The sequence below is a fragment of the Python bivittatus genome, unplaced genomic scaffold (assembly GCF_059951505.1).
Source record: "Python bivittatus isolate LINGU-HERP-01145 unplaced genomic scaffold, Pbiv_v1 ctg000610_np1212, whole genome shotgun sequence".
NCBI classification, from domain to species: domain Eukaryota; kingdom Metazoa; phylum Chordata; class Lepidosauria; order Squamata; family Pythonidae; genus Python; species Python bivittatus.
Genome location: NW_028277088.1, coordinates 9934757 through 9960963, shown reverse-complemented (window position 1 = coordinate 9960963; position 26207 = coordinate 9934757). Strand labels below are relative to the sequence as shown.

Here is a 26207-nt window from a genome sequence, read left to right as displayed (position 1 = left end):
TAAAAATCACATTAAGCTTTCATTGGATCCATATATATGCCACCATTTGGCATATTGAAAGGCCCTACTGCTCTTGCAATATACATCACTTGGCCTGGATACCTCCCATTTTTTGCACACTGGTTATTTAACATTATTGTCTGCCTAGTGCCTTTGATCAGAGTCAGAACAAGAGGAAAGACTACTTCGTAGCCAAAGAGTTCCAAAATTATAATTCTAGCATGTTATTTTATTTTTGCTATGCTTTTTAGGTTATATTCTTTGACAACAATAGTCAAAGCCATTGTTGGCTTTTTGTTGGAGAACAGCTGTTGAACTTGGAGGCTTACAGTGTGAATTTATTGAAAGGGACAGGACTGTGGGGCAATGCAAATTAATAATCTTTTGAGGGTACAAGCACTTTGAAGTCCTGCAGCTGTCACTGTTCCTATATTTACTTCCAACATATGTTGATCAGAGTCATTTTTCTTCTGAAACAACTTAATTTTCCTTAATGGGGCTGCTGAACTCTTAGAGTGGAGGATGCTTTTTCAGCATAGTTTGGGGTTACTCATTCAATAAAAAATATTTTTTAAAACTGTAGCTGTATCTGGTATGCCTTCTTAAAGCATACACAGAATCTATAGATTTAGTCTATGCGTACATCTATAGATTTAGTTCTCTGTTTTCCAATATGCAAAGCACGTAGCATTTGACAACAGCTGCAATGTGCAAAGTAAATTCACTCTCATGTGCACATTCTTGTGTGGCCCCAAAGTTAAAGTGAACAGGTGCCAATGAGGAAGTTTCATTTTAGAATATTCTTCCTGCTGTGTAAGAGAGTTGACCATTGTGATAGTAAGTCACAGTTCAAAAAAAGAAATAGATACTATTCATGCTCAAAACTACATCATAGCTACTGGTGACAATTAGACCCTGATTGGTTTATTCCATCATTTCCTATCAGGGGCACATGGTAGTTGTAGTGAAGCATGAGTCCAGAATTGGACAACTCTGTTATTCTCTTTCTACCACTCTTTTCATTCTCTTCCACACAAGAACTGCAGGAAGAGAACAGATCTCTCTCAAGACAATTTAAGACAAAGCCCCTAGAGAAGGCTTTGGAATTAGCTGTCTCTTGTTCATTTACAACAAATCATTAGAATACAGCTTATTATCCATAGAAATAAAACCAGAATCTGAAATGTAATTTGCCAGCATATAGAGATAAGCAAGAGTCACCTTTCTTCTATAAATCATGAGTTATCATTGAGCAAAACAAGCTGAAACACAGAGTATGGTACAAGGAATTCTGGGAGTTCAGTCCACACATCTCCAAGCTGCCAAGGTTGAGGAACACTGGATTAACCCCATTATAGCTATTGAATGTCCTTTGAATTTTATTTCTGCTTCCCCTTAAGGTGGCTTAGAAGAAAAATCAGTTGCAAAAACGATGAGCCACTTTTGAGGGTGAAGGCCTTCTCCTTTCCCACTAGCTTCTCTCAGGTGGTTTTCTGGGCCATCAGCGATGATGGTAAATGGAATGCTTGCTGTGATTAGGTTACCCCAGAGATGGTTTTCATGTAATGATTCTACTACTTTGAGTGTTGTCATCTTAAAGCTTCAGATGACGCAGCAGATACTCCATTTAGAAAGCTGCTCCTTGATTAAGCTCGATAATCATTATTCCTAATGGTTTCAGCTTGGCGTAGGAGCACAGCACCAGGCTCTCCTTGATGGGTGATGCTTTTGATCACTTAGGCTTTTGAACAGAAAACTTGTTAAATCCTGATACGGGTTACTTTCCTGCACGATGACCTCTCCTCCCTATAATGGGTGATTTTTTAAAAAGTGCATGCAAAATTTGTACAAGAGTACAAATTGAAGAGTGACCGAGAACAAACATAAATGGCAAAAACACGGTGAGCTACTGAACTGAGCTGTGAAAGGAAAGGATTCGCTTGAGAATTATCAGGTGATGTCAGAAGGGTGGCCATTGATTCAGAGTTGCTTCTGAAAATGCAGAATGTGTGACAGAGAAGAATTGACATAGTAACTATGTCTGGAAATGGGGAAGTAGCAAGCAAATCGCTACATGTCCAGTCCATGATGGGCCATTCACATACTGGACAGTTTTAACACAATTTTCATATTGACCCAGCACTTAATGCTAGTTTTTAAAAAATAAACTCTAAAACAATGGCTATAGAGTGCAGTATAGAGCCTAGCTCTTTCCATGTTTACATGGAAGTAACCTCTAATGAGTTCTGTTTGTTTCCACAAATGTGTACTTAAAAATGCAGCACTTCACTGATGGAAAGTGCTAGTTTGCAGAATGTAAAAATAAGAGATGTGAGGGTCTTCCAGCATAAACTTGTGTGGATTAGTGCTATTCCATCAGGTGCATGTTCAGTAGAAGGTGTGACTGAACAGCTAACCAATTCCAGAAACACCATTTGCCTTTATTGTCAAATTTGGTTTACCTTGTGATTATGCAGCTGGGACAGAAAATAATTTAAAAGTCCCATTAGAATGATGTAGGCATTATTTCATTGCATACTGTATACTGCATAGATGACTGCTTCTCTCTCTCACTTAATTCAGTCAAGGAAATACTAATTTGCCTTCCTGAAATTACATTTAGTAATTTACATTTAGTAATAGTTATCCTGTGTTTGACTCAACATTGGAAAATGAAGTTGTCTTTTTCATTTTTGTGGGAGCCGTTGTACAGCTTGAGTTCATAACCAATTAGGACACCTAGAGTGGATCTGTTGAGGGCTGCTCTCTTCATGAGATTCACAGACCAGGTGACAGGCCATCTTGGAGGTAGTCCTCATCTAATGAGCAGCCCCAACCCTCTGTGATTTCAAGAAGTAGGTTAAAGCGGGACTGTGAGTTTTTGGCCCATAGCTTTGTCTGGGTGACCCTCATGGTTTGTTATTGTACCATGTGTTTAACTACTATATACTACCCAGATACTATATGGATTGAGGAGGTTATAAAAAATTATATATTTATTTGGATTTCTAAATCACCCAATAGCCCAAGGAAACACTCAAAAAAAGAAATATGCAATTCTGGTTAAAACATGTACAATAAAGTTAGCTAAAATACAGAATATTAAGGGACCATACAAATTAGGCAGCAGCAAGGCAATTATCAGAATCCAAAACAATACAAATTAAAATACAATTAAAATGTGATTTATTTAACAGTATCCATGAATGAATGAATGAATGAATGAATGAATGAATGAATGAATGAATGAATGAAAATACATTGCCTTCATGATGATAGCAGAAGTAATGTTATGCTAGCCACAGTATAGCATTCATATTGCTTTCAAAATTGCTTTTCACAACAATTAGTGGTAACTAACCATGAAAGGTAGTATGTACATAAGTACCATTTGTTCCATTATTTTTAGTGTGATTTGAGTGAGCCTATTTTTGTCTAGATCAGGATCAATCCTGAATCTTTTTGTTTTGAAAATTGAAGATGTGGTACTCATGATTCTTAATGAAAGGTCATCAATTATAAAATTGTATCAAAACAGACATTTTATTTTCAAAGTGGTGATTTTCATGGAAGGAATTGTACAGTCAGAAAATACGAATACAGTATATTAATAAGAGACTTCAATTTTTTCCTTTTTTGCAGAAAATCATTCTGCACCTCCAGATGTTACCACTTACACCTCTGAACACTCAATACAAGTAGAAAGACCACAAGGTTCGACATCAAGGGTGGCTCCAAAATATGGAAATGCTGAACTTATGGAAACTGGTGATGGTATGTCTTGTAAAATGGAAGAAGGTAGGCATAGACTCCAGGAAGGAAAGTTTGGCCAGATAGACCGTGTAGCAGAGGTATTCCAGTTCATATATATGTACATTAAAAAGCATTAATTAATTAATTAATTAATTTTAAAAAGACTTAATTAGCAAGAGTTCATACTTCTGCATGGAGGATGACCAGGAAAGTCAAGAAAGAATAAGGTATGGGTGTTTTTGTGTCTGTGTAGGTTCAGTAAGAAGAACCTTGGTGAAGCAGGTTAACAAGTAACTCCAGAGGTATCCAGAAGAATGAGCCATGGAAGTGCCTCTTTCTTGTTAAGGGTATTAGAATTTGACATAACAGGTCTTGCTGCTTCTAGGCCTATTTGAAGTGCAGTTTTTCTTGAAGAGTTGGAACTTCTCTGGCCATTCTACTTGAGGAGGGCATTTATCCATCTATTTATCTTAAAATTGCCTAATCACAGTGAACTTTAACTAGAGGGCTCTTGCAACTTGTGACTGAGTTTAGGTATCTTATGCAAAGGTCAAAACGACCAAAGATTATTTGCCATCTTGGACAGAAATTTTTGAAAGTGTCTCTGCAGGGGTGTCACGCTGCTTCACGTGTGCCATTACTTAATCTGATTTTAAAGCTTGAATTCAGATTGATATGCTTTTGTTCTCTATTTAGAACTGGCAGACATAGTCAGCGCTTTAACGCTTCTGTTGTTTTTTTTTCTGCAGGAGTTCCAGTAAGCAGCAGAGTGTCTGCAAAAATTCAGCAACTCGTCAATACCCTGAAACGACCCAAACGGCCACCACTACGAGAGTTCTTTGTGGATGACTTTGAAGAATTATTAGAAGGTAATACAGTTTGATTTTCGTGCATGTATTTTGGGGACAGGCTTGTAAAATTGCTCATTTCTTGTGCCAGAAAAAAAGTGCCACAGTAAAATTTACTTGGATTCTGTACTTAATTTTGATTACAGGTAGTCCCCGGGTTAAGAACGCACGGTTTACAGACGACCCATAGTTAAGTACGGAGCCTATTGTAGCAAAATTTGAGTTAAATACATGATGACTCGAGTTAAATATACAATGGTTCGAGTTCATTACACAATATACTTATACAGTATTATACAATAATACAGTTCCGGCTTACATACAAATTCGACTTAAGGACAGACCTTGGGAATGGAACTTGTTCTTAAACTGGGAACTATCTGTATATAGACTCACTGAAGCTTTAAGTATTATTCTGTTAGACAGCTTTTTTTTTTTTTTTTTTTTTGAGACAGTGTATTATTTATCCATTGGATTATTTTCTGCCTTTCTCTGGTAGGAGCCTAAGACAGCATAAGGAGATTGTGCCCTTATTTTATCCTCCCTTTGTGAGGTACAGAAGGCCAAGAGAGAGTAGACAATCCAAAGTCATCTGCTGAGCCCTTTGATCAACCTGAGTCTCTGTGGTTGAAATCCAGTACTTTAACGACAATAGTGTGTTGTTTCTCCATGGTGTCAAGATAGTTTGAAGGAAGCAGTCAGTATCTGACTGAAAATTAAGAGAAAATGGTTTCACATTTTTATGTATATCACTTGATTTCTCAGTTTTCTGAACATGTGATCATAGCAGATCATGTGAGCTGACTTTACTGCCTCAGGTGACACATGATTCTGAATGTTGGTGTTCTGAAGTGCCTCATTTACACGTATAGGCTACTATTTGATGATTAGTATAAAGAGCTGAACGTTGTCATATGAAATGGTGCACATAATTAATAACACCCTTTGTTTATATTAGTTGGTAAGGAGGGCAGTATGCACTATTCTTTTGTAAACCATATTCTTTTAACAATATTGTTCATACACACCCACCAGCTTGAACTTCTGGATATCCATGAAGGATCTTTGAGGAGCAGATTGACCATCCAAATTGAGAAAGTCGTGGTTACTGCAAAGATTAAAGTGGGAGAAGGAACATAAATGAGAAAGGGCTTGCCTGTAGTGCATTCGCTATCATCTAATCATTGTTTGCTCTAATATCTCAAATAGGCCAGAGATTTCTCTATGGCAGCTTTCCCCAACATGGGTATCTCCAGATGTGTGGACTTCAACTCCCAGAATTCTTGGCTGTGCTCACTGGCAAATTCTGGGAGTTGATATGCACATATCTGGATGGTGCACAAATTGGGGAAGATTGCTCTCCAGCATTTCTCTTGTTTTCAGATGATCTTTCAAAAGTAAATGTTTCATTCTCTTTCCCTCTAGTTTAGTACAGAATTAAATGAAGTAACACCCTCTCACATTTGTAAGTTCAACAGCCAGACCCAAACCAACCAAAGCCAGAAGGAGCTCAGATGTTGGCGATGCGTGGGGAACAGCTGGGCGTGGTTACGAATTGGCCTCCTTCACTTGAAGCGGCATTGCAACGATGGGGAACAATTTCCCCCAAAGCTCCTTGTTTAACCACTATGGATACCAATGGAAAACCACTATATATTCTCACTTACGGTCAGCAATCTTTTTTTTTCTTTTTGAGTAAAGAAATACCATAGAATGCTGAAAATCGTTTCATGTTTTTAATTGTTAAATATAGATATGATAGTTTCTTAAGGGTCCCTCCTCCCAAGACAAATTATAAATACACAGCTTGATTGAAATGAACGAAACCAATATGAAGGGTATATTTAATGGAGAAGGATGTAGCTAAATGGAGGAGTTCATGTTTGGAATATATGAAGTTCTGTGCTGAGCTAAGTGGTCTCCATCTGTAGCAATAACAGGAAAAAGTCAGGGGAGCCATGTTGTTTAGAGTTGGTAGCAGTCAGCAGAAATATTAGTTTGATTCAATATTGGCAATTCCTTACTATCTTAAGGGTAGTTGGCTTTTCTCAGGTTAATTTTCCTTTCAAATGTAAGATTACTCTATGAACATTTTCCATTCCTTAAGTTACACACACATCCCTTGTGCATGTACCAGTGTTTATTCATGAGATTTATTGCCCTAGAAAAGTAGTCACTTTCAGATCACGGCTGTCCTTGCATTCTTGAAGAAGAGAGTTTGTACACTGCCCACTCATCGTGTAACGTTTTCTGTTTATGTATTTCAGTGCGGAAATAATTTAAGGGGACTATTATGCATCAGTCCTAAAATAATTCCCTCTGCCTCTACTTAGTGTATGTTCCATCATTCTCAGTCTGAAATGTACACCTACCCTTTCTGGTTCCGTAGCAGCCTCTACATTCAGGGGGCCTCGGTGCTATCGCGTGGGGGCAGGGCAGAGTGAATCAGATTAGAACAAACTACCCACCTTTCAAATGTGGGAAATACTTGCATACAATCCTGTCTTGTAATCTCTATTTTTGTACATGGTAAGCGCATCAGAAGCACTCCATTACTGCAATGCATAAGCTGTGTGAAGAATATTGTGATGCTGAAAAAATGTACAATTAATTTGCAGCTGGTTTTTGTCAGATTCTGAACTGATATGCATAGGCTTGGTAAGATGATCCTGGCTTGCTGTGGCTAAGTTAGTGGTGTGTGGTGATGACAATCCTACTGTTTGTGATATGATTCTGATTTTGTGGTTTGCTTTTCTCTTGGCATACCTCTCTGCCACAAGTTGACAGCCTTTACACTTAACATATTCACGACTAATGGAGAAGTCTCCCGGCAAGAAGACTGCCAAGTTTTATAAAAGCATCTATATCCAAGCTTTCTAATGTCCCCCCTCCCTGCACAAGCTTATTAATTAAACACATTTATTCAGGGATGTATCCAATTGATCGTAAATGGAATCTTCTGCATATGGTAGTAAAGCTATGCCCGCTTCAAAAATGCTTTGAAAGAAATGCTTTGGACCTCACACAGAAACGTGGAAAAAGTCGTTTCTCTAATGAATAGCAGAAATCTGCTATATGCACATGGGATATGAAGCACTTCTGATTCATGTTCGATGTGTGTTTAGCTCTAATAAATACACTTAGGGAAGCAACCTTAAAACTAGTACAGTACATTCCCCTTTATTCTAGACTTTCTGCCTTCAAGGATAGTAAATGTCAGAAAATAAAGTTTTGATTTTCAGTAAGCTACAAACAGGCATCGTTGGTTGTTTCAGATAAAACTATGTGTGAACTTGCTTGGACCAGGTATGGAAATGCATGCAATTCTCAATAAAATCAGGCTATGCTTTGTCTTTGGAAGTGAGTTCCTTTACATTCAGTGACAGTGACAAATGTCAGCAAGATCACATTGCACATTTGGAAAAGGAGCATAGTTGACAGTGTAAGTGGGAGATAGATTGATTTGTGTTCTCTGGCTAGGTTCACAAACATGCTTCACTATATTATTAAACAAATCCAGATTTTGAATTTCACACTGAATTTAAAATAATCTGATGATCATACCCAAAACAAAAACTAAGGTCAAAACTAGCCACATGCAGCAGCTTATATAACTGCAGTGACAGGCAGCGGCATCCACGGAAGATCAAAATGGGCAAGATAATAGATGGAGCATTACAATGCAGGTCCCACCAATTTTGAACATGCATGCAACATTAATGCACATATACAAAAGGGGTGCGTCTTGCATCCCAATGCTGATTTTGACACACCCCTGTGGATGCCAGTGGCTGCAAGGTCTTTACCTGATCTAGTTCCTTGTGTTGTGTGAATGCTGAGTATGTCAGACAATCCTTCCATCAACGTTCCATTTAATCCTTCCATTAAAACTCTTCTCCCTAACCCTGTATGATGGGTTACGCCTGGATCAACCGTATTTTCAAATACAAGACAACCGTAATTTCAAAGACATTTATCTCCCCTTCAAAATAAAAATCACCAGAAATCTTACAAAATTGCTGAAATCTCATGAAGTTTAACATCTCAGCCCTGTGTGTTCTTTCCTGAAATCTAATGAAAATTCAGGCATTTTTTTAAAAAATGTGTAATTCTGCTAGTCTGTTGACACCTCTTGTGATCACAGATACCACAAAGCCATTGCCCATCTTATCCTGAAGCATCATATTGGCATCAAACCTGTTTTGTGTAAAGCTGCTTGTTTCTCTTTCAATATACTTTCCTTGGTTATATTTTTGTCTATACTTACATCACTATCTATATTTTAATTAAATCAGTGGGATTCAAAATGAATTGCTTTCTTGTTTGCTTCCAAAATTCTGCTTGCAAATGCTTGATTTTTATTTTATAATTTTTTTGTCACATGCTCTGTCATTAACTACTGCAAATAAAAGGTTTCATCTAGAAAGCAATTACTGAGAAAAACAGTAATAGCTTTTTTCATTTGCTTCTATGAACTTTCGTAATTGACTTAAAGATGCTGATCTGTACTGGAGGTGACTAATGGCTTGGTTATAGCCTTGTATGGATTTGGGCCAAGCGTTGCCAGCACTCAAAATTGTCTGGACACAATCGATGAAAAACATTTTCCTCTGCGTCAAGCCATGCTGATACACAACGTCTGGAAGAGCTTGCTCAGAAAAAGTCGACATTGATTGTGCCCTCTATAAGTAGCCATGAGACTGTCAGGGTGAATGTTTCAAAGAACAAAATCATCAACTTTCCAGGCACATTGAAACAGATCTGACTTGTTTGTGCTGACAAGACAGCAGCTACTAGTTGATTGCTATAATACCAAGGGAAACCACTCTTGAACACTTGGCTAAAGATAGAAGTATGTTCATGGTACGGTTCATCAATTTACCCTCTGAGTGCAGAATTCTTCTTCGCTTAGGGTTTTACATAACAAGGTATGCGTGTCCAAGATTGGGGAAGGATATGCACAAGATCCAACAAGGCAAATTGCATTTTGGATCTATTTCTATGTTCTTTTGAAGCTCCAATATTCATTCATAGGACTCCATATGACCAGTGGTGTACTATCTTCTTTAGTTTGGAGGATTGCTGTGCTATCACTATGCATGATGTAGATGTGACCTTCTGAGTATAAAATCTAGATAGGTTTCATAAGAACATATAAATATAATAGAAGTAAAATTGATTTTTAAACATGAATATCCAATCAGTTGACTTGCATTGTGAAATAAAAACTCTTTGAGGTGGAATAAAGGAAAGAGTATTTAGGTAGTTTTAAGATATGGCAGTCAGAGCCAATTTCGACTTAAGCAATAAGACCTAGTTGCTGATGAAAGAAAGTTGTTCTTAAAGTACAAACTTTTAAAAGATGTCTGTTTAAAATATGAAGTTTAGCAGCACAGTTAGATATTGTATCATGAAGATGTCCCAATCAGAATAAGCTCTAATACAATATGGTTTTTATACAATTATGGATTCCTACCTTTTTCTTGTTTGGGGCAAATGAATCTGTGAATTGTGTTCTGAACCATTTTATAATAAAACGTAAATATTCCATGCCATATTTATATTATTTATCTTTTTGATTAGGTAAACTTTGGACCCGTAGTATGAAAGTCGCTTATAACATACTGCATAAGTTGGGCACAAAGCAGGAACCCATGGTGCGGCCAGGGGACAGGGTAAGTGGCTCAGTGTGTGCCTTTACTATCTTAGATAGACTCTTAAACCCCCATAGGTGATATTTCTAATCTTTGAAAAGCTTATTTATGCATCATGGTTTATATTTTTGTGTTGTTGCATTCTATAAACCAGGTTGCACAACCATCCAAGGGTCACATGAGATCCTTTGATTGATATGTCAAGGTTGCATTCCCAAAAGAGGGGAGGAAAGTCAAAACTAAATTTAATTTCAGTGTATTTAAATTAAATGAATTACAGATAGTCCCCTGTTCAAGTTCCATTCCCAAGGTCTGTCCCTAAGTCGAATTTGTATGTACAGTAAGTTGGAATGGTATTATTGTATAATACTGTATAAGAAGTATTGTGTAATGAACTCAAACCATTGTGTATTTAACCCGAATTTTGCTACAGTAGTGCTCTGTTCTTAACTGTGGGTTGTCTGTAACCCAGGCATTCTTAATCTGGGGTCTACCTGTAAATACTGTAATTCCCCATGTATTCAATAATTTTTAATTTCTCACATTCAGTATTACAATTTCATGGCAACCTTTGAAAGGGCTGTAGGAGTTCATCCAAAGCTTTCAAGGATCAGATAGAGACCTGAGGCCACAGTGTGTACATCTGTGCTTCAAACAATTGCACCCTAACATTTACACCAGATTTTTAAAAAAATAGTTAATAGGCCGAAGAGAGTTTATTTATAACAGCCTATTTACGGTTAAAAATTATATGTCTCTCTTTTAAAACAGTAGCCGTTCATGTCACAATGGCTCCCTTATATGAAGAGCATTAGAACATGCTTGCCATGCAGATGAAATCAGTTTTGGAAATGAGACTGTGTGTGCCTGTGTATTCTGGGAAATCATAGAAACAAAAGAGTTTTTGTGAAAAGGTCAGACTTGAACAAGGGAATGTTGCTAGCTAATTAATAAGATGTTTAGCACAATCAGTTAAAAATATTCCCACTTAAAAGGAGTAACTGTTGGCATTAGAGCATAATAGCTTAAAGGAGGGCAGGCTACTGCAAACTGGTGTTGAAATATGTGCGTGTGTGTGCGCTTGGCAATTTTCTCTTGTGATTTCTATTCAGTCCCAAAGAGAGGGACACATCTCAGTCACAGCACTTCCATATCTTCCAGGTCTTCTGTCAGAAATATGAGAGACTTACCCCATGTCCCTGAGAAGACAGTTTCTCACCTCTCTGTTAGGCTGAGTGAGTTTTGTCCACCCAGCATTTCTATTCCAAATTACTGTTAAGGCTTTTTCCTCCTTCAATTTGATTTTTTTTCCTTAACATATGAAAACCTTATGAGCCTTGCCATAACGTAACAAATTTTTCTTGATTTTTTAAAATGTTATTATAGTGAATTATTTTGCATATTGTGATGTGAATGATCTTTGCCCATAACATTTCAATTTGTCTTCATGCAGAAGTCCATTATGGCTTATGCAGTAGCCATTAGATAAATATCCAATTAAAAAGCTCTATGTAAGGCTTTTTAAGGCTACACAGAGCTCCAGTATTAGAGCTTCCAGCCTATAACCCTGTTACATTTCTGCCAGAAAGACAGAAATAGAGAACCATTTAAAAAAAATTTCCTCTCCCTGACGTCCAGGGTGAGGGAATTAATCTACACCAGGCCCATAGCTGATAATGTGCGTTTCTCCCATCTGTCCCAGCATGAATTTTCCCCCATTTCTCATATTGAAGCTCTTACAGTGAAAATGACTGGCCCTACAAGTTTCTCTGAAAGCCAGAAAAAGACATCTGATCAGATCTCCCCTCTGAGGGCAAACCTCTCATTCCACCCTTAGAGATCTGATATATCCTTTGGCCCCTGGCACAGGTCCGTAGGACCGCAATGCAAGGTACTCCATAGATACGTATTTAAAAACACATGCGCATGATATGGAAAATCTATATCAGGGTTTTTCAAACTGCGTCCTGTGGAACTCTAGGGTTCCACAAAAACTTACTGGAGTTCCGTGAGAAACTGAGTTCAGTAGATGGGGGAAAAAAATCACTATCACTACAGCTTTGCCTCTTGATCGGGAGTTGGGTGGGTTTGACAGGTTCCGTGGTCTAAAAAAATTAAAAAACTACTGATCTATATAATATGCAAGCAAGATAAAAGAATTTTGAAGAATTGCTTGTCCAGTGAAATATATTTTTGCTTATCACACCTAAATGTTTATAAAGGCCAACCATCTTCTTCCCTCAAGAGATATGCTACCATGCTGTGTTATAGAAACCCTGTTCTTTATTCTATCTTTTCGCAAGCATTTAACTGAGGGCAGGCACTGTCTTTCTGGTCTCCATCTGTGAAACACTGGGCTGAAGAAGAATTCTCCTTGTTCCTCCAGTTTCATTGCCAAATTTATCTCCATCCCTGCTATTTATTCACCAACTCCTTTTCCGTCTCGCCATCCATGTTGTGCTTTTCCTTTTCACGTTTCACTTCTGATATCCTGTATGGGTTTCTTCATATCCCTTTCTTGTTCATCCAAGTCCCTGTGATGGCAGTACTTTATGGATTCCTTTCTACTTTTCATTTACATACCTGGTTGGTTTCTTCCCATGAAGCTGCTACTTCCTCTCGTCAGCACTAAAATGGGATCAGCAGTCAGAAAATCAAAGCTGCTGTTCACCACAAAGGAAAAAAACCCTACATCTGGCAAGAAATACAGAACAGAAATGTTGGTGGGGAACAGCACTTACCAACCCTCCTCCATTCTGACAGCCACAGTCTGTGCTTGTGCTACTGAGAGCTGTGGGTTTTTTCTCAGTGTTCTAGGGAGTTGCCCTGTTCACATTGTATGTAATTTCCCATGTGCAAAAAGATCCTCCTGGAATTGGTCAAGTCTTGTGTTCAGTTTTTAAGTAGTCTCAGCCTCTGTCCAGCTGCTTCTTCAGTTGTGTTTGCATACGAATACTCATTATGACTTGGCACTGGAAAGTTTTATTATGAAAATGGTACCTTTTTACAGCCTCTCTTTTCTGAAAATGGGAAAGGAGCTACAGTCTAAACAGAAAGGAGAGGAATAAAGCATAAAATGGAAGAGGCTTAAAAAAAATAACCTACATTTCTACTTGCTTAACTGAAGCTGGGTCTGTCGTTAATACCAGAGGATGTTAATGAAACTCCACAGAAACAAATTTAAACCTTTAAACTATACTTTTGGGAGTGCTTCTCTAAATGGTGGCAAGTGAATCTCCCAAATGAATGAAAAGAAATTAAATTAGATTAGTGAACTCTTGTAAATATTCTCTGGTTTAACCTCTTCCTAATTGCCTCTTGCTACTTAGCCTTCTATGCCTTCCCTCATAAGACTTTCTCCCTTTTTCTTTCTTGTCTTAAGCTGTTCAACTTCAGAGCACTCCCTGTGTCAGTTCAGGCCCTACAGATGATTTCTTTCTTTCTTGTTTTCATAAGTGATCATGAAGAATTAAACTAAAGAGACTGTGGGCAGATGTTGAATTTAAATCATTGTCTGCTTTGGCATTTGGCCAAGATGGGTCTACAGAATCTTTCATCTTGATTTATGGTAGTGCTTAAGACTCTAAATCATACCCATAGTGGGCTGAAACAGCACACAGAATAAATAAGTCAAGGGAAGTTATGAAATTGACATTACAGCTAGACATTTTCTTTCTCTGCGTCCTCTCTCAGATTGCTGTGTATTTCGGTGAATCTCTTGCCTAACCCTTAGTTTGTAATTGTTAGTTTACCCTCTAAAGTGTTAAGGGGAGGCTGTTCCATGGATAGCTACCAATTCAGCGTCATTAAGCCGCTGCGCCACCGCATCCCCTATAAAGAGAGATTTAAATTCTTCTATATACGTGAATCCTGGTATAATATTTTGGACCTTTCTTTGACTATATACTAAGTTGCTCAAACAACTTTTCCATTTTGGGGCAAAAATATTGCACTAATCTGACCAGTGCACACATCTTTTCACATAGTAAAGACTTCTCAAAAGCTGGCATAGTAGTGCAACATATAAAGTAACAGATGGAGATCCATGATCTGCATGAAACTTAACATGCGTAGTGGCAAGGAGGCAGCGGGTGACCCCAACCTGAGCATTAGAATGACCACTTAACGAAGAGCATTCAGCCATGACCTCAAGAGAAAGATCTTGCAGCAGAGTTCTCCAGAAAACTGATTGCAGAAAACAATTATTTGAGAATCATTATTCCAAAGAATTTCCCTTTCTTGGAGGAATATATAGCATCACTGAATGACCATGCGAGGTTTTCGCCTCTTTCCTGTTTAAGCTTTTTTACTGTCATGTGGAATAAAATTGAATGTCAGGAGAGGAGGAATATGTAGAAATGCAGTTTGAAAGTGATCAACAGGAACCAGAAAAATAAGATGCCATATTCCTTTCCTTTTAATGGGGAAAAGAGAATAAAACAAATTTGCAACAGGAAAGTAGCCCTTTCAGTTTGTTTTTTTTTATGAGTCTGAATAGAAGCATGATTTTCAGCAAATATCAAAAACTAATAACAAAACATAAGAGCATCCTCTAGTAATCGTAGTGTTCCACTAAACAGTTTATTCATGTGGCATCTGAAAAGTGATAAAAATGAAAGACGGGTATAAGATGAAACTAAAATGGGTTTACGGTTAGGCTAACTGAAAAGTCAATTTATGTCTCTTTCAGTTTCTCAGTAGAAATAGGATTGAAATAAGGATTTACATACAGTATATTTCATTTTAAGTTCCAATTAACTTTAAATAGGACCATATAGAAGCCGTGTAAGAGCAACTGGCACCAAAAATCATTAAAGGATCTTTAAAGGATCATTCCTGCTAGAAGCAGTTTGGCTTCATAAAATCCCATTCCTTTGGTTACCATTATTGGTTGCTCTAGGGGTGTTTACTCGGTAAAGGGATAGGCAAACAGTGCTGATGTTGCTGAACTACAGTTTACTGGTTTATTTATCACAGTGGTATATCACATATAACTGAAAAGCCAACCTGCTTCTAGCAGCAATTAACAAGAATCCAATCAACAACAAGAAGCTAATAATATAGAGATGAAAGTAGCAAATAACATCAATATCAAAACACTGAATACTGGATACATCCAGTCCAAAAAAGCCCATGGTCCCATTATAAACATCCAGGGGACAGACTGAGGCATAACCATGCTATGTTGGGAAGGCCAAGATATAAAAATAAGTTTTTAAATACTTCTTAAACTGGACAAAGAACTGCTGGGGGAGCCATTAAGGGAAGGAGTTCCACAGCACTGGGGCCACCACTGAGAATGCCCTGCTGCTGGTAACTACCAGGCAGACTTCCTTCCAGGATGGCATATGCGGAAGGTCTTTGGTCAAAGATCATAGCTTCTGGAGCACAAATGATGGAAGCCCTACCCAGTCTTTAATATGGAATGACACCAGTTGCTGGAAAGAAACACTGAGTTTGACTACTGATGACAATATGGACATCTCCATTAGCCTTCTTGGTAATAGTATAGAGGTGGTTTGCCATTTCCTTCTAACCCAATGCCTGGGATTTCCTGTTGATCTCCCATCCAGGTACTAACCATGTCCAACACTATTTATTTATTTATTTATTTTTGCAAATCAATCAAGGTCAACTTGCTTATCCCTGCTCTAAAACATAATTCTCCAATCCTTTATATTCTGGCACTTTTGGAAGGCACCATATTGGGGAAGCATGCTTGAACAATCTAGGATAGAATCATGATTTCTTTCTCTACCTTAGCCAATAGTTTAAAAATGTATTTACAGGTCTTATTAATTATTTAATTTTCTCCTCCCACTTTTTTTGACAGGTAGCACTAGTATTTCCCAATAATGATCCTGCAGCTTTTATGGTAGCATTTTATGGCTGCCTCCTTGCAGAAGTTGTTCCTGTTCCTATTGAAGTGCCACTTACCAGAAAGGTAAGAGAAAACAGTTTTTAGTTATCTTAGCAGGAATTAATGTCAGATCTCAGGACATAACCACTGAGCATTTTAGAATGAAATGAAAAATGATTATATGCATTGTTGTTTTAACATATTTATGAAAGACCATCTGTGTATACATGCTCTGATGACTTTGCCTTAGCTCTATTGGGAAGCTAAGATGGGCTTATTCTTTTAATATTATTTTGCAACTGGTTGTAATCTGTATGTGTAACTGACTGTTAAAGAGGATTTGACAAACATTGAAAAGAATTAATTTTTTTAGGGTTGGCTTCCATCCCCCAGTTCCCTAAGGGGCTATGTTTACATGCAGAAATAAAAGGGTCAGTTGCATGTGGAACCATGAAAGCAATGAGAAAGCTTTGTACTGTATGCATCTTCAATCAGTTGAAACCCAACATTAAACCAAGGTTGGGATCAGCCACATTTGGAGTGCTATGGCAGGGAAGAAGGTAGAAGCAGCCTTGAGAAGCTGCTAAGGCAACTGTCACGGTGCAGAGGAAGTGATGGAGCCCACCAATTATACCATTATTTGTGATGGACAAAATGGTCCAAGGTGCCATATTGCACAAGGCTTCTCCTTCTCTACTCCAGCATGGCCCTGGGAGGGCAACATGAATAATAACTGCTTGGAATACTTAGAAGAATAAGAGGATTAGCTAGAATGGTTTAGATGTAGTTTATTTGGATTTAGGTGAAAACATTTCAAGCAATGCTGGTACAACAAGAGCTAGGCTCCCTGAATTTTGCATAAAGGATTATCTTGCTCTTATACCTCTGGGCTATTTCCTGCATAGGCAATATATACTTTTTAAAAGAAAATAAAGATGATTGGGAACTTGAGCAGCAGCTAAGTAATCACTGCAACTCTGCTATTTCTTAAGTGGTACTTCATATGACTAGGAACTTGACAGAGCTAGTCCAGTGGAATTAAGAGTGGTGACAAGTCTGTTTCCTCAGCTTGTAGCTGATGGATGTGCTTCTCAGAGCAGACTTTGAACCAGCTGCGTGGATTATACATAACATTTTCAAGTGTATGAATTTCTGAGATGGTACAAAAGGCATCTGTGGCTTTAGAGACTATCAGCACTGTTTGGGTTCAGTTGAAAAATTAATGTTTCTTGTGTGGTTTTAAAAGAATTCCAGGCAGCCAAAGGATCACACACACACAAAAAAAAACTATAAACACATTTTCGAAAACAGAAAATATTCAAAACAGTTGAAATAAGTAAATGATTAAAAACAGTTAGCAGTTGTATTGCGAATGATAGTTTCTGGCCGTGTTTTGACTGCATATTAAGTTGAAGTTCTTTCTTTATATTTCTTAAACCACAATGGCATGGCAAATGTTGAATTGGGAATTTTATAACCCAACAAGAATAGCAAAGTCCCTTATTTCTCTTTTTTGGGAAGTTCAAGTTTTCTGTGTATTGGCATGTTGGCTGGGAATACCCTGCTTATATCTGGCCCTGTAGGAGATTTACCTTGGAATAAAATGCAAAGGCTGAAGAAAGGATCAGGGAGCTATGCTTTTAATAGTTAACTTACTTTACTGGGGGAGACAGCCTTCTCATGAAGGCTTAAGTATATTTTTTTAGATGCAGGTATGGATTAAATAGCCCCCCAAAAGCTAGTTTACTAAATGCATAGTAATTGAGTTCAACATGGCTTTTTGAGATAGCCAGGGTTGCCGACCATGAGTCACATGCATAATGTCACAGCCTCTTGTTGCTTTCATTAGAAAGTTTCAGCGTTTGGAGGTGTGTGCATGTCACAAAACATATAGAAAAGTGGTTGGACTTGCATTGCAGTGCTGGAAAGTTGCTTATATCACTCTGACCTCCCTTGCCCCTCCTTGCAGACACCAATGGCCATATGTAGTTCATGGCACCCCATTTACATTCCTCCATCTGTCTGAGATCAAGGCATTGCAACTCAGCAGCAAGTAACGGCAGTTTTCAGGGTTGGGAATGGTTTTCAAGGTGTGAACAGGTATGATTTGCCTCTGAGAGGCTTCACATTTCCAATCCCATCCTTCAAGTTCTCCCCTCCCTTCAAAAATATGGCCATGTCCCTTCTGGTCAGGCCACAACAGAATATCAGGTGCCTTGCAATCTCTCAAACATTGCCCACTTCTGCATTATACATAGAAGTTTAGCAAGGATCCTTCACTAACAGCTGCTGAGAAATCCTACCTATTAAATTCTTCCCTTCTCTTCTCCTTCTTGCATAAAACCTTTATAAGGCACAAATGCTCTTGTCTGCATTTGACAACTAGCCGCTAAGTTCTTCATCACGTTTTTACTTTGTGTACAATTGAAAAGACGCCGTAACAAATCAGGGCCCCAAAAGTAGGCTCAAAGCATTTTGTAGCTTGTTCTGCCTGTTGAAATTTTGTAAAAACAAAACAAGATTCTTGCCAAAATTAGTTTTTGGAAACAGAATCGTTTTTGTAAACAAGTATCACGTTGTCCCAGAAATTACTAAAAGGGAACTTGAAGTGATTGTGTCGTTTAAAAGAGACAAAAACAGCAGCAAGGGCCTAACACTCTGGTCTCCACAGTTAATTAAAACATTTGTAACTGGGGTTTATATACAGCAGGTGCTGTAGGGCAACCAGTGAAGTGAATATTATACATTTTGCTCCATCCCGACCCCAACCACCTGAATTATTGCAGATTGCCTGAAAGGGGTGCCATGTAGCTATTCCCACTCAAGCCCTTCATTCTTCTCTTGTTCCTCTCAGTTCAGTTAGTCAATCTCTCCTTGATCTTCTTGCACACCTCAACATGGCACAATTTATGAGAAAAGAGTTGTCCATCAAATAAAACTATATGTGTGTATGTGCATCTACAAATTGTATAGTGGGAAAGGGATGAATGAATGATAAGGAAGAATATCATGTGGCCTTGACTAATGTAAATCCTAAAATAAGGTTGAGGAACCAAAGGACATCTGCCTGGGAAAACTCAATGCTTAGGTTCCCTTTCTCTGTCTGCAGAGAATTTCAGCACTGCACACTGATTTTATGTGAGAGCCAATCCAATCCTTTACAACCCACTGTTTATTCCAGGGTTTCTCAACCTTGGCAACTTGAAGACATGTGGACTTCAACTCCCAGAATTCCCCAGCCAGCCATGGGGAATTCTGGGAGTTGAAGTCCACACGTCTTCAAGTTGTCAAGGTTGAGAAACCCTGGTTTATTCTGCCCACAGGACTTTCAATGTATATTGGTTTTCTCATGTCAGATCGTAAGAAAGCAGGCAAGATTCAAGCAGGTTTTGAAAGACTCTTCTCTTGTATTGCTACCTAGCATGTCCGAAATAAGTGACATGCAAAGTCTTTAGAGTAGGCATGTTAAAGGAGCTCAGGCATTATCTTTTTGCATTATGTTCTTCTCTTTGGACGGGTCCTTTCCTAGGTAGTGATGACAATGAAGTTCCCACGACTTCATCTCGCTGGTCCAAGAGTAAGGGCTTCATAGGACAAGAACCCTTACATATGTGTGATACACAAGCAGCTATGTAGAAGATGATGAGAACTTTTAGATGGAGTACTTCAGGACTGTGTGTGTGTGTGTGTGTGTGTTTTCTTGTTTTAAAAAGATAAACTTCTATAATTTTTTGGAAGGATAACATTCCAAAAGAGACATACAACTACATTTTAGAAAAATCACTCTTACTATTTTTTCCCCAAGGGAGTTCTTCTTTTAGCCTTTATCTCTTCCCCCCTCTTTCCATCTTTTCTCTCAAAATATGACAGACACAGCAACATTCGCTGCATTTGTTAGTTTTCAGGGACATCAAACACTCTTTCTCTCTCGTAGTTGCCCAGACTCCTATTACAAAAGCTCTGTGAGGCAGAGAAACTCTGTTGACAAAGCAATAAAGTGTGTGTGGGGGGGACTTCTCTTTCTTTGTAGTTACAACCTGGCCAGCACCTGAGTAACTGTCAAAATACTGGCAAGGAAATGGAAACCCACGCCTTGAATTTCTGAGGTTTGCCACGGTTTCCAAAATATTTTTTGCAATGTCTGTTGGCAGCCCGTTCATGCAGGTTTGCTAGACTGCTTTTTTGAGAAACATGTAGAAAACAAACGAGGAATGAAAAACTGTGCTGTGCAACATATTATTTATTAGGCATGCATACATATTTACACTATACTATGCACTCCAGATTTTAGGATACAAAGGGTTAAACTGAACCCAAAGAAGACTGTTGGGTATATCTTGGGCTAAGAAATATTATTTTGTGCACATACACCTTTCTTTGTCTTGTTTCTGCATGTTTATTTCCTTTTCACATCAAGCTATAAAAAGAAAGCACGTGCACCATGTCCTTTGAACTAAGCTCTCTCGATATATGTGTTATCTTCTTGGCCACACCCTTCTAGCCTCCCCTCCAGTCTTTGTAGCTGAGATGGAATATTGAGTTAGCCCTGCTGATTACTTCTTGGTTGAAAGATAGATGAAGTCCCTATTCGGTCATTATCTTTGGGCAGTAGTTGTGTTCTAACTTGCTTTGGGGTGTTAGAAAAACCTTGATATGGAAGCTGAAGATTGTAGTGACTGTCAACCCAGGAATGCTGCTATTCAGGGTCAAAGTGAGTAATCTGGGTCTAAGTAACCACTGACATGATTTGAAAATGATGAGATCTGTCAGCTAGATCTAGTCACAGTAAAGAAAGCAACCCCCCCCCCCCAAATACCCTACATTTTCAGGATTCTACCAATGGATAAAAGTGGTAGACTATTGCTGTCATTCCTAAGCTAATGTAGGATGCATTTTAATATTTATGCCAACTTTGATTAATGCCTTTTAAACTTTGTAAATTTTTTAGGGCCTGGCTAGTTGTGAATCTCCTTGGGCTACTGATAGCACAGCATGCACAGAATTTTTCCCCAAACTGGCATGATTTCATCCTCTTGTCTCTTTCTATTTATCTTAAAAAGGGGACTCCTCCTTCTGTCTGGATTTTCATAGAAGCCAAACCAAATGAGAGCTCATTTCTGAAGACTTTTCTTGCAAAAGTATGTCTTTAACTTTGCCAAGCTGGAAATACATATCTCATAATTACTTTAATCATAAGAAAATGCGAATAAATATAATTTGTTGGGTACCTGAACTTTGAAATGGTTATACAAATCTGTTATAAACCAGTATCTCATCCCAACATATCTTTAAAAATCAGCATATACAAACCCAACTGTATAATTAAATACTATTTTTAAAAATCTGACTGTAGAGAGGTTGATGCTAGGCTTTGAGGGTGGGGGACAGTAATGCATGTCTTTCACCTAGAACTGCTAGCTTTTTAACAACTTTTAACTGTGCATTAAAAAAACAAAAACAAACTTGAATTTGACCTGTTGGAGAAAACAGATCTATGTCTCAAGGCCTTTCTTTTACTATCTTGGTAGCCACAAAATCCCCATTCCTGCTTTTTGTTTGCTTCAGATTTCCAGTGCTTAATGTCTTTGTAATGTGCTGAAAGTCTATTTCTTGCTACAAAATTATCTATTCTGTTTTGAAAAATGTGGTGTCTGGCTATCGTCTGGTGCCCCTTGAACAGATACTGGGGTATAGTGATGGACTTCACTTGCATATTTTGAGCTGTTTTTATCTTGTTGACTACCTGTGACTTGGCCACATTGAAATGGGGAAACTGAATACTGTTGATGTAGGGTCATTGCCTTTTCTAACTAGTGTTCTCCAAGCTATAAATTCTTTGTTAGCTTCAGTGAGGAAAGGTAGAAGAGGAAAAATTAAATGAAATAAAAAGAAAAAATGCTATGGCTGCCGTTATTTTGTTGATTTTTGCTTGGGGTTTCAAAGAATTCAACTCTCCCCTAGTCCTGTTGGGATAATCCAAATTCAGAAGGAACTCTGTAAGTGAAAGTGGTGAGACAAGGCAACAGCTGGATATACAGAAAACGTTGGGCTAAAATGTTGTTGGGTAGTTTGTGGCTTAATGTGTTGTATGAACCCAGCTAATACAATTAGTTTATGGTTCAGTGAGATGCAAACACTGCCACAGAATCTAAAACATCTGGTCAGCCTAATATATCTGGAAGGCATGTAGTCAGGTCATTAATATAACTGGTGTCTATCATTGCATGTCCCTCCTTTTGTTTTCTGACATAGTTTGCTGAACATCATGGTCATCGTGGCTGTTAGATCTCTTTTCCATATTTTTTTTTTCTTTTCCTTTGGATTATCTAACTTAGAAGTCATCACCACATCCTCTGGCAATGGATTCCACACCCAGTTAATGCAGTCTGCTGGCTTTCCTTGTTTGGAATCTAATGCTTACTTTTTATAGATGAGGAAAAAGAACTGCCTATCCAGTTTGTGGATTGCTTTGTGCCTATACATGATTCGGGTTCTTGAACTGGGCAATGTTCTGCTTTTCTTCTCCCTGCCACAAATGCCACAAATTACCCACAAAATGTCAAGTGGTAGTTTCACGGACTGGAAATGTTGGGGTCTTCATGGTTTGATTTTTGTTTTTTAAAGAAAGGTGCAATTCTCTGTACGAAATATTTTACCAAAAAATGTTCTTTAAAAAGTGCTGAAGCACTGAAAGCCAAGGGCCTTGATCAAAACATAATAGATGTCTTTAAAAACATTTAGTTGACTAAGTAAAGCAAATGCTGTTAGCTGAGATGTATTTTAAAGGAGAGTTTTCATTACTGCTCTTGCATTGATTCACTTATAAGCTTTTTTCCCCTTGCTTTTTCTTCAATTAGGATGCAGGTAGCCAACAGATCGGCTTCTTGCTTGGAAGCTGCGGTGTCACTGTGGCCTTGACTAGTGATGCATGCCATAAAGGACTACCTAAAAGCCCTACAGGGGAAATACCACAGTTTAAAGGTAGGTTTGTGCAGGTTAACACCAAGTGCCCTGATTTCATGTCCATTACCTGATGAAGAGAAAAAGTAGAGAATTGTACTAATTAGTGACAGCAAAAAGATGTCTGAAGTTATGTCTTCTAAATCTGTGTAATTTTCGGATCAGTTGTGACTATCTTGCCTGTCCCTAACTTGGTGGTTTGTGGAGTCCTTCCTTGTAATTCGGCATCTTTGCCATCTCAGTACTCTGAGAAGTGCCCCATTGGACTCTTGTGGTCTCCTGACAAGGACAAGGCTAAGTAGAACAGTTCACTAAAACCAACTCACAGTCATCTTTGCTTCTACGGACGTTGAAACACAGAGCTCACATTGAACCAATCAGTGCTTTTCTTCCAGCTGATCATTAGAAGAGCGCAAAGAATGTTATTCCGTCTACACCTGTCTCCTGAGCCACCGTGGGTCCTGGAGTAACAAAATCCACTTACCCTCAGCTATGCAAAACAGAAAAGAAAATTTGCTAGCAACCATTCCATTCTGTTTTGTGCTGGGAATGCCATGGGAGGAAGGTCAAGTGTATAAAACAGAAAAGGAAAAGGAAGCATTCATATTGCCTTGACACTATCACTCTGGCACTTTTCAAAGCCTCTGAAAGTGATACAGTGGCATGCCAGCTGCTTGGCAACCAGGCATGAGGAGAAGGGGAGACAGAGAGGCTGCAGGAACAGGTAGTTGACCCTCTGTGGACATCAGGAACCGAGAGGCTAGGAGAGAGAAGAATGGGTGAAACAGACCATCCACAAACCCTATAAAGCTGCAAGATTCAAAGGGCAAAAAAGCCAACTTTGCTCCTGTTTCAAATAAAATGCAGCAAGCCAGGAAAAATATTGGCCATCTCTCAAAAACAGTCTTGTGTGGTCAAACACCTCCGGTGCTAATTTGGAACTGGGGCAAAGCTCTCATACCGAGATGCTCATCAAGAATTTGATTTTGTATGTAATGGTTCCAGCATTTTCTGATCTCGTGTGCTCTCTGAGTTGCTAAAGAACCCTTTGCATAAATCACCTTTATTAAACAAATGTAGACAACAATATTCCATAATTGCTTCTACTGTTTTAAAAAGAGTTGCTGTATGTTTGTTTCTAAGGCTGGCCAAAGCTGCTATGGTTTGTGACGGAATCAAAACACCTTTCGAAACCTCCTCGAGATTGGTTCCCCCACATCAAAGATGCAAACAATGACACAGCTTACATTGAGGTGAGTTCAGTGTGTAATATATTTGTGCATTCATGTACACATGTGCATCATTTCCATCTGTTACCCTGGGTCCAGATGAGAACTGTATTACACATTTTAAGGAAGCATATTATAATGTACTTATTAAATCTTATGGCATATATGCAGTGGCTCCATTCCTATGTAAATGTAGCAAACTGCACACTCATATAAAATTGTTTGGGGAATTTCAAAAAACTTGATATCTCAGTTCAGCTAAATTTACATAGGGTGTTTTTTCTCCTCAATTTTTGAACATCATCTTACCAACATGGAAAGCCATTTCAGTGACTACATATTTGAACTTGTTGTATTTATAGATGATACAGTAAATCTTTGATTTAAGAATGCGAAGGAGTGTCCCTTAAGGGAGAAGGACTTGTAAATTCAAATGGGATTTTACACATCTATATATGTAAAGTGGCAAATGGGATTAAGCATGCACAGAAGCATAAAATATATGTTCAGATTTTGTCTGCTGTATCTGAAGTCCACTGAATCAAAATCTATTGAATCAGAAGTTTTCTAAAACAGCAGTGGAAACTTCTCAACAAAAGCTAATTTGAAAAGTTCCCGAGTACAATACCATATGCAAAACTCTCTAAAAGATAGATGGGATAGAAGTGTTTTAAATAAACAAGGAAAGATACCAAATACTTCATACCATAGTATTTTTCATGAATTAAATATCAGGAAAACGGATACAGTGGCTGAAAGAGTAGCACTCAGCAGACTTTTACAGAGAAGGGGTCGGTACTGATGTGTATAGAAACACAGGAACTATGTTATATCATCAGACAGTTTGACAGCTCCTGACAGATGTTCTTTCTAGAAGTCAGTGAGATGATATTATTCAACTTTACTTTTAGCCCAAATAGGCTCTTTATGATTCCTCAGAAACAAAACAAAGACTTTTTTTTTTTTAAATATGCTTGTTAGCTTACGTGGACTTCTAATTCACCTCTATTTCAAAGGTTGAAGCAAAGGAGCACAAAAATAAATGTATAATATCAAACCCTACATTAAGCTGGCAAACGCTTACATGGCTGCTTTCAGGAGTTGGCCACAGGAACTACATGAACGCCTCCAAGTGCTTCCAAGCCCCTTTTTTCCCTTAGAGTCTGAAGAGCTGCTGAAGAGTGGATATGCTTGATTGCCATGTTGCTGCAAAAAAGGCAAATGTAATTTTAGATTGCTTCCATCACAGTGATTTCCAGTCATGAGGGACAATAGTTCAAGCCCCTTCTGTGCTGGTCAGACTCCATTTTGAGGGTGATGTCCAATTTGAAAAAAATTGAAACAGGTTCAGAGACAGGCAACAAAGAGGGTTTTACTTGAGAGAGAGTGGCCACAGGAGAATTCAGAAGGAGGACTATAAATAGACTCCTAAAATATGGGTGGCACCCAAAAGAAGGCTGGAATTTGTTCACTGTTTGTCATAATGCAGAACCTGGAACTGTAGTTTTAATTTAAAGGACGAAAATTTGTTGGAAAAAGCTTATTAACAGTAAAAAGCTTTGATAAGGGAACTGTTTCCTTGGGAAGTAATAGGCTCCCTTTCACTGGATGAGTTCAAGCAGAAGCTAGACACCTTTCTAATGGAGATACTTTAATTTGGATTCCTGTACTGATCAGGGGGCCTCAATAGGATTGCTCTACCACTAAAGCAAGCTAAATATTGATATGAGAGTTGGGTCTTTTTTTTCCTAAACTGTTTAGTCTGGATCTTTAGGAAGCTAGGATAATGGAGGACAGGGATGTATAGACAATTAGCAGGATGATGTGAATGGAAAGAAACAGGGAACTGGCTGTTCGAGCATGGAAGCTTGGTTGTTAAATGACATGTGGCTTTGGTTGATGA

At 38.3% G+C, this 26207-nt stretch overlaps 1 protein-coding gene across 11 annotated transcripts in view; it reads left to right on the top strand.

The window, feature by feature from the left end:
* The window catches only part of DIP2C (DIP2 acetate--CoA ligase C (putative)), a 280542-nt gene that overhangs the window by 194425 nt on the left and 59910 nt on the right, over positions 1–26207 (top strand). For 4 of the 11 annotated variants that reach the window (XM_088150265.1, XM_088150274.1, XM_088150267.1 and 1 more), the window contains 8 exons: positions 3643–3798; positions 4503–4622; positions 6072–6269; positions 10185–10276; positions 16089–16199; positions 21176–21253; positions 22973–23096; positions 24219–24328. In XM_088150265.1, the coding sequence (XP_088006391.1) occupies positions 3643–3798; positions 4503–4622; positions 6072–6269; positions 10185–10276; positions 16089–16199; positions 21176–21253; positions 22973–23096; positions 24219–24328 (989 nt within the window). The remainder of the gene's footprint in view (positions 1–3642; positions 3799–4502; positions 4623–6071; positions 6270–10184; positions 10277–16088; positions 16200–21175; positions 21254–22972; positions 23097–24218; positions 24329–26207) is intronic. The other 7 variants (XM_088150270.1, XM_088150273.1, XM_088150275.1 and 4 more) reach the window with 3 other exon arrangements.